General features: G+C 58.7%; 1 protein-coding gene across 1 annotated transcript; it reads left to right on the plus strand.

Moving 5' to 3' along the window:
- Positions 1–611: 611 nt before the first annotated feature.
- Positions 612–7211, plus strand: SHCBP1 (SHC binding and spindle associated 1; the record flags this gene model as incomplete). The annotated part of the gene is given in 8 exon segments (XM_014451058.2): positions 612–1452; positions 1454–1575; positions 1885–2053; positions 2295–2415; positions 4814–4945; positions 5710–5828; positions 6493–6579; positions 6837–7211. Coding segments are annotated over 8 exon segments (1386 nt in total), but the record flags the coding sequence as incomplete, so codon positions are not given.
- Positions 7212–7966: the final 755 nt, after the last annotated feature.

Genomic DNA, 7966 nt, shown 5'->3' on the forward strand with positions numbered 1-7966 from the left:
GGTGAAGGTCGGCAGCGCTCAGCAGGCTCGACTCGGGGTCACCACGGCAAGGCTCCTCTCTCATCGGAGCTGGCGCCAGGCTGTGGCCCGAGACGCAGCGGGCTGCGTTTCCCGACCGCGGCGGGTACGGGGAAGGCTGAGGGGCTGGCTTCAGAGCGTGAGTCTTAATCTGCATAAGTCAGACACCTCACCTGCATCAGAGGTTCGGGCCCAGCGTCTTGTTTGCAAAGTGGATTTCCAGACAGTCCTTACACGAGTGGCTTAGCCCAGCATACAGGGTCCTGGTTCTCAAGCTGCACCTCGTTCGTTCACTTGATCAGCAGGAAAGGTTATTGTGCTCGTGTTTGAACACTGAGGCTCGTGGTGATTGATGTAAGCTTGCCAGGGGTGTGGCTCTGCTTCCAGAAGAACATAGAGCCTGGCTGAGTGTGAGAGGACCCTCCTGTCCCCACAGCCCCGCCTCCTGTCCCCACAGCCCCGCCTCCTGTCCCCACAGCCCCGCCTTCTATTCCCACAGCCCCGCCTCCTGTCCCCACAGCCCCGCCTCCTGTCCCCACAGCCCTGCCTCCTGTCCCCACAGCCCCCAGGAGCTTTACAAGCACCTGTCACTCCTGGACCCCAGTTTTACTGTCTGGGTGGGCCGAGCTCCCCAGCGGTTCTCAGGTGCAGCCAAGGTTGAGAAGCCCAGACCTGACGCACCTTCAAGAAAATACACTTTTAACAGTGACAACAGCATTGCCCCTCATTTTCAGATCCATCCGTTTCACAGGCCTCAGCTGGACTGTGCATTCATCCGTTAGCTCTCCTCTTGCATCTAGAAGGACTTTGCGTGGACTCGAGAAGGCACATAAATTAGTAATACATTTAAGTGCTGATAAGGTTGTCCAACCCGAGGTTCTTTGGTGTTGATCTCCAGTTCAGCGAGCACGGCTGTTTTCTCTCAGACCTGGGAGGCTTCCGTTTTGAGCGACTCTGACGGCCTCCCCGAGGGACTGTCTGTGATTCCGTCCCACGTGCTCTGTGAGGAAGGGCCGGGATTTGCATCATTTGTCATCTTTCGTCCTATGAATGTGGTCGTCCTGTAGGTTGTTCGGAGACTATTTGGGCTACTTCCCTCCCCACCCCACCCGCAGACTGCCCTCTGCGACCCATTTACTAAGATTTTGAATCTAATGTACGAGAAAATATTCCATGCAGCGGCTCCACTTCCGAGGGACGGGCTCAGCCCTGCCCGCCCCCAGCCCCACGCAGGAAGTGCGTCCCTGGGCCTCTGAGTGCGCGGCCAGCTCAGTGGCCGGAAGTGTCCGCGGGGAGGGGCTCAGCCTGCTTTGCACTTGCAGGCACTACGACATCCTGGAGGACCGCGTCCCCTCCGGCCTGGTCGCCGACTACCGCAGCCTGCTGGCGCAGTGCGAGGGCGTCTACAGGAGCTTCCTGAACCTGCGGAGCAGCCGTGTCGGCCTGCCACGCGGACTCGGAGCAGGAGAACGTCTCCATGGTGCAGGGGCTGGAGTTGTACTCGGAGCTGGAGCAGCTCAAGCAGAAGCTGAAGCTCATCGAGAACCCCTTGCTGAGGTGCGGGCCTCACCCCGCGCCTGCCCGCTGCCTGGCTTCTTTCCTTTCTAAAAAAATATGTTTTTATTGGTTTCAGAGAGAGGAAGGGAGAGAGAGACAGAAACATCAACGATGAGAGAGAATCATGGATCGGCTGCCTCCTGCACGCCCCACATCGGGGATGGAACCTGCAACCTGGGCATGTGCCATGACCGGGAATCGAACCGTGACCTCCTGGTTCATAGGTCGCTGCTCAACCCGAGTCCCACTGGTAGGGCCTCCTGGCTTTTCCTCAGGCCGTGCTGCTCACAGCTCCCTGGTCCCTTCCAGGTACGTGTTCGGTTACCAGAAGAATTCTAACGTCCAAGCAAAGGGTGCCCGTCCGAGTGGCCAGAAGGTCACGCACATCGTCTCCTCCACCATGGTGACCGGGCTGCTGCAGGCCCTGCTCAGGGACCGGCTTTGTCAGGAGCCGGGTGCGGAGGACACGGAGGTCCAGGTGAGGAGGGTTCTTGCTTGAGTGGCTTCCTTCTTGCTCGTCAGGTTCCCGAGTCTGCGGAGCGATGGGACCAGAGCTGGTCTGTTCAGCGGGCGGTGACGGCCCTGCCTCGGTTGGCACTCGGCAGGCGCGCCCTGGTGCACGGTGGCAGCACGGGATGCTCTGTGTGCGGGGACCCCTTTAGAGTGAAGTGTGGGACCCAGAAACCCTCGGGTCGCGCCATGTCCTTGCTGCCTTCTAGTTCCACAGTGACCCGCTGTCGGCCGTCAGCGCCTGCTATGAAGGCGACAGGGTGATCGTCTGTCCTGGCCGCTACGTGGTGCAGGGCGCCATCTCCATCGCTGACTCCATCGAGCTGGAAGGTGAGTGGATGGTCAGGACCAGGCCGCGCTCAGGCAAGACGGGCTTCAGGAATGGGGACCCGCCGGCCTTGTGGGACGGAGCTCCAGGAGGAATGCGGGTCAGCCCCTCGATTTCACACATGCAGGACCGACCTGGTGTCTGAGCAGCCGGGGTGGGGGGTGTTCTCTGTGGCATCGTGTGTTGGAGGACACGCAGAGGAGGAAAAGGCCACAGGCACTGGCCAGGGTTTCTCAGTGGTTAGAGCTCAGCCCATGAACCAAAGGTCACGGGCTGGATTCCCAGTCAGGGGCACACGCCCGGTTGCAGGTTCGAGCCAAGGCCTCCATGTGAGGCAGCCAGTCACTGTGCTTCACATCCACGCCCCCCGCCCCCCCATCTCCTCTTCCCTGCCTTCCACTCTCTAAAAAGATCAGTGGGAAAGGATTAACAAGAAAAGACTACTTTCCAGATTGTAGGAGGTTCATGGGGAGGAGATCTTGTTTCTAGAATAAAAAATATTCCAGCAATATATTTTTAAAAGACGTTAAAATATTATTTTACATGTTGCTTATCTTATTTCATAAATGTTGTGGATATATTGATGCATTACTTAAAGTTTAGCTTATTTAAAAAATATTTTTATTGATTTTAGAGAGGAAGGAAGAGGGAGAGAGAGACAGAAACATCAATGATGAGAGAGAATCATGGATCCGCTGCCTCCTGCATGCCCTGCTCTGGGGAACGCAACCCGGGCCTGTGCCCTGACCGGGAATCAAACTGTGACCTGCTGGTTCCTAGGTGGACGCTCAGCCCCGGAGCCGCGCCGGCCGGGCAGTGCTCTCGCACACTCGGAGGAGCCGCGGTGCTCTGCTTTGCACACTCAGGGAGAGGCCTGGCTTCAGGTTGCTGTGCGATCGTTCATCCCGGTCCTGTGTGTTTCCATAATGTGTCAGATTTAGTTGCACCTGTTCAGCTATTTACCAAAGGGCGTCAAGTTGGCAATAAAGCTGGTAATGCAGACAGGCATCCATCACCGGGGGCCTCGCAGCTGTTCGCAGGCGCCTCCATGGTCCTCTGTCTTCATCTTGTCAGAGCTCCTGATGGGAGCGAGGCCGCTCATTCCTGGTTCACCGCTCAGCACCCCGCACTCTGTTTAACTCTGTTTAAGTGTGCCGTGTCCTCCCGCCCCGAGCCCGCACGCAGGGGAGGTGTGAATAGCACACCTGCGGGCAGGCCCCGCAAGTCGGGAGAGCGGGGAGGGCGCGGGGGGGGGCGGGGGGGGCGGGTAGAGATCGAGCTGGGTCTCAGCTCTGCCTGGGCCGTAGGAAGTTACCGCGCGGTGGCCCAAGCGCCGCAGATGGCGTGGGAATTCTGAGTTCCGTGTAACCGCGGCTCGTCACTCCCAGGGCATTTCCGGGTCGGGGCGGTGGCGGTCGGTTGCTGGTGTGAGTGATGCTGACCTGTCGGCAGCCACACCTGTGACGAGACGTGCCGAGTGCTCTACATGCGTGTGGCAGGCTGTCCTTGCTTAGAACGTCCTCCGCTTGGTACTTAAACTGCTAAGAATACATGTTCATGTCAGAATCTCAGCGTTTCTCATGATGGCATTTTTTTAACGTTTAAGTTTTTCTGAGGGAAACGTGCAAACACGTTCAGATTTGCTGAGACCTGAGGTTTTCAGTGGCAACAAGGGCAGCCTGGCTTTCCAGCAGCTGAACGTCTTCTAAGTCAGTTTGCCAGGTTTTTTATTGTTAATCCTCACCCAAGGATATTTTTCCCCTTGCTTTTTAGAGAGAGTGGAAGGGAAGGGAGGGAGGGAGAGGAGAGGAGAGGAGAGAGAGAGAGAGAGAGAGAGAGAGAGAGAGAGAAACATTGATGTGAGAGAGCCATTGATTGGTTGCCACCCAAACTCGCCCCATCCGGATGGGGATGAGCTGCAACCGAGGTACGTGCCCTTGAATTGAATCTGAGGCCCTTCAGTGCCCTGGCCGACACTCCAACCACTGAGCACACCAGCCAGGGCTGCAGGTCAGACTTTAAGTCAGTCTGTTTAAGAGATATTAACATTAGATAATCCTGAAAACTGCTCAGGCTTTCTGAAACCTAATTCATATTAGAAGAACAGAATCGTAGAGTTGGCAAAACACGTATGTGTCACCTGCTTTAGAGCCCGTGGGCCCAGCGTGAGGGCCGAGGGTTCGTAAGTGCCGAGCTGGTCTGAGCTGGTGTCGGGTGGTGTTCCTGATACGGAGGCAAATTGAGGAGATTTATGGAAAGTTGTATCTACTCCGGCTTACGTTGAACAAGTTATGTGGGGAGAGTTCGATTTTATTGGGAGGCACTGGAGACCGACATGGCGGAGCAGCTCGTGTTGGGATGCGCCCCGCACCCCCTCGACCGGCCCGCTCTCTCCCTCAGGGTACGGGCTGCCCGATGACATCGTGATAGAGAAGCGGGGCAAGGGGGACACCTTCGTGGACTGCTCGGGCGCCGACGTGAGGATCTCCTGCGTGAAGTTTATCCAGCACGACGCCGTCGAGGGCATCTTAGGTGGGTCTCTGAGTGCGCGTGTCCGCTGGGTCCGGCTGAGGCCACCACTTCCCCGCAGGTCAGTCCAGGAGCCCCCGGGAGCCCCAGGAGGTCAGTCCAGGAGCCCCCGGGAGCCCCAGGAGGTCAGTTCAGGAGCCCCAGGAGGTCAGTCCAGGAGCCCCCGGGAGCCCCAGGAGGTCAGTTCAGGGACCCCCGGGAGCCCCAGGAGGTCAGTCCAGGAACCCCCGGGAGCCCCAGGAGGCTGGTCAGTACTCACGTACGCGGCGTGCCGGCCTGGGGAGCCCATTCCAGAGAGCAGTCCCAGCCTGCACTTGAACGCTGGCGGTTACATGTGGGTTTCTGTGTGACCGCCTTTCTTTTAAAACACCCCAAGATCGCCATGTGTTCTTCGTGTCAGTTTAGCCCACGATGCCAATTAGCCGTCCTCACGAGTCGCTAGTGTTTGTGTCCTGGGGTCCGCGGCCCCTCCCTCCTTGAATTGGCCCCCAACGGGCTCAGGAAAGTGACTGTCGGATACTTTCTTCCTTTTAATAAAAAGTGCTTTTTAGCTGGATTTCGCATCTCGGAGGTCCAGTCATCGTGTTTAAGGGGCAGCTTTTAGGTTAGACAGTGGCTAACAGCAGTCATTGCTGACGCGTTTGAATTTGTAAATCTGGTAATGACGTGTGAGTGCAGCTCTCAGCGATACTCAGACCTCTGGTGCCACCCGGGGCCACTTCCCGCGTTGGCGAGTTCGCACTGAGCGTGTCGCGTGTCCCCCTCAGTCATCCACCGGGGCAGGACCACCGTGGAGAACTGCGTGCTGCAGTGCGAGACCACCGGCGTGACCGTGCGCACCTCCGCGGAGCTCGTCATGAAGGCCTCGGACCTGTGTGGGGCTAAGGTGGGTGCCTCCGCCTGTCCTGGGGGCCGGCTCCATCCCCAGCGGGTGTGGGTGTCGCACAGGCTTGAAGGGGAAGCGTGGCCGCAGACCTGCTCCGTGACACGGTCGGGCACCCGCAGCACGCTGAGTAGAGGGGAGGGTGGCTGTGCTGGGGCCGCACTCATTCATTCAGGGCCGTCCATGACCTAGAAGGGTCGCTGGTTTCTGGTGGACATTCTTTACCAAGTTGAGGGAATTCTCTGTTTCTGAGAATTTTTATAATGAATGTGTGTTGCCTTTTGTCAGATGTATCTTCTGCATTATTTGATATGGTCCCATGGTATTGATGATTGATCGAATCAGAAGATGGATTTGTCCAGAGTGAGAGTGGAACAGTAGTGAACGGCTGACAGTTTAGCCAGTGTTGTGTGCATGCGCGTGTGTGTGCGTGTACGTGTGCGTGTGTGCGTGTGCGTGTGCGTGCGTGTGCGTGGTCTCAGAGGGATGAATGATGGACCACTTCCTGGAAACGGGCGGTGGCAGCGTCATTAGAAACAGCATTTCCTAGGAAACGCTTCCTGCTGCACTTTGCATTCGCTCGTGTTGGGGTCTAAGAAGTGGTGGTGGCCCTCCCTCGTGGCCCTGCCTTTTACAAGGGCTGTCGTTGCCTTGCCTTGCGGTCTAGGGGGCTGGCGTGGAGATCTACCCCGGCAGCACGTGCTCCCTGAGCGACAGCGGGATCCACCACTGCCGCGAGGGCATCCTCATCAAGGTGAGCCTCCCCCGCGGGCGCTCCCGCAGGCGGATGTGTTACCGCGTTCCCGTGGGAGACACGGGACAGTACTGGGTTTCGGGGCTGCAGACACCTGGCGGTGCAGGGCTCTCAGGAGGCCTTGCGTGCCACCTCGCTCGGCCGCCCCGGGCCGTGCGCCCACTTCCTGCTTCAGGTTTGGAACAGCCCGGAACTGTGGCGTTAGGCAGGCGGCGCTGACCGGGACGTGGTTCTCACGCTGGTCCTCGTTGTCACAGGACTTCTTAGATGAGCATTACGACCTTCCCAAAATCTCCCTGGTGAACAACATCATACACAACAACGAGGGCTACGGCGTCGTCTTGGTGAAGCCTAGAATCTTCTCTGACCTGCAAGAACACGCCCAGGGCGGAGCCGAAGGTACGCCCACCAGTGCCCCCGAGTGCCTCCTGCCCACCGTCTTTCTGGGCAGCAGAGCTGAGCTGACTCAGTGGGACGTGCATGGAGTTCAGGCCCCGACCCGATGCTGCGGTTCTGTCGTGAGAAGGGTGGCCCTTGGCCTGGTGGGGAGGCCTCTTCCTCCCGCCGCTGCCGGGAGTTCTGTGTCCTCAGGGTTCTGTAGGTCAGAATGTAGGGGTGTGGCCCAGGGTTCTGTAGGTCAGAATGTAGGGATGTGGCCCAGGGTTCTGTAGGTCAGAATGTAGGGGTGTGGCCCAGGGTTCTGTAGGTCAGAGTGCGGGGCGTGGCCCAGGGTCTCACAAGGCCGCTGTGAGGTGTCAGCCGAGGGCTGTGACCCGAAAGTTCCGGGGGAGGATCTGAGCTGGTCCTGCTGTTGGCAGGATCCGTCTCCTGAGGGGGTGGGACTGAGGTCTCCGTTTACCTGTTGGCCGTTGGCTGGGGGTCACTCTCAGCAGCACAACCCCCGTCTCAGCAGCAGGGGCCTCCCTCCAGCGAGTCTCTTCGTGCTTCCTTCTCCCGGGGGGTTAGGTCCACACACACATTTACCTCCCAGAGTCCACAGATGAGTGACCTCAATTACATCTGCCCGACCCCTGGGCCATTTCACAGTTAAACGTCAGAGCAGGGGCCAGATCCTGGAGCCGCCGAGCTCCTGACAGTGCTGGGCGGAGGGCGACGGGACCGGAGGGGCCGTGCGTGAGGAGGTCCCAGGAGGGAAAGAGGGCCCTTGGCCACCCTGTTCGGGGCTCAGGGACGGTGTCTGAGGGCAAGGCCCTGGCCCGCTGGACACAGGGCGAACAGTGGCCGCCTCCCCCTGGCGGGGAAGGCCTCCGAAGGCTCCCGTCGCTGGGGAGTTGCATGGCAGTTGGGCTCCTTTGGCTACTTAACTTTTGTTGTTCCCCCAGAAAATAAAGGCATTTAAGGGCCTGCTTGTGGGGGAGGAGACCCC

The sequence above is a fragment of the Myotis lucifugus genome, unplaced genomic scaffold, assembly GCF_000147115.1.
Source record: "Myotis lucifugus unplaced genomic scaffold, Myoluc2.0 scaffold_7084, whole genome shotgun sequence".
NCBI classification, from domain to species: Eukaryota; Metazoa; Chordata; class Mammalia; order Chiroptera; family Vespertilionidae; genus Myotis; species Myotis lucifugus.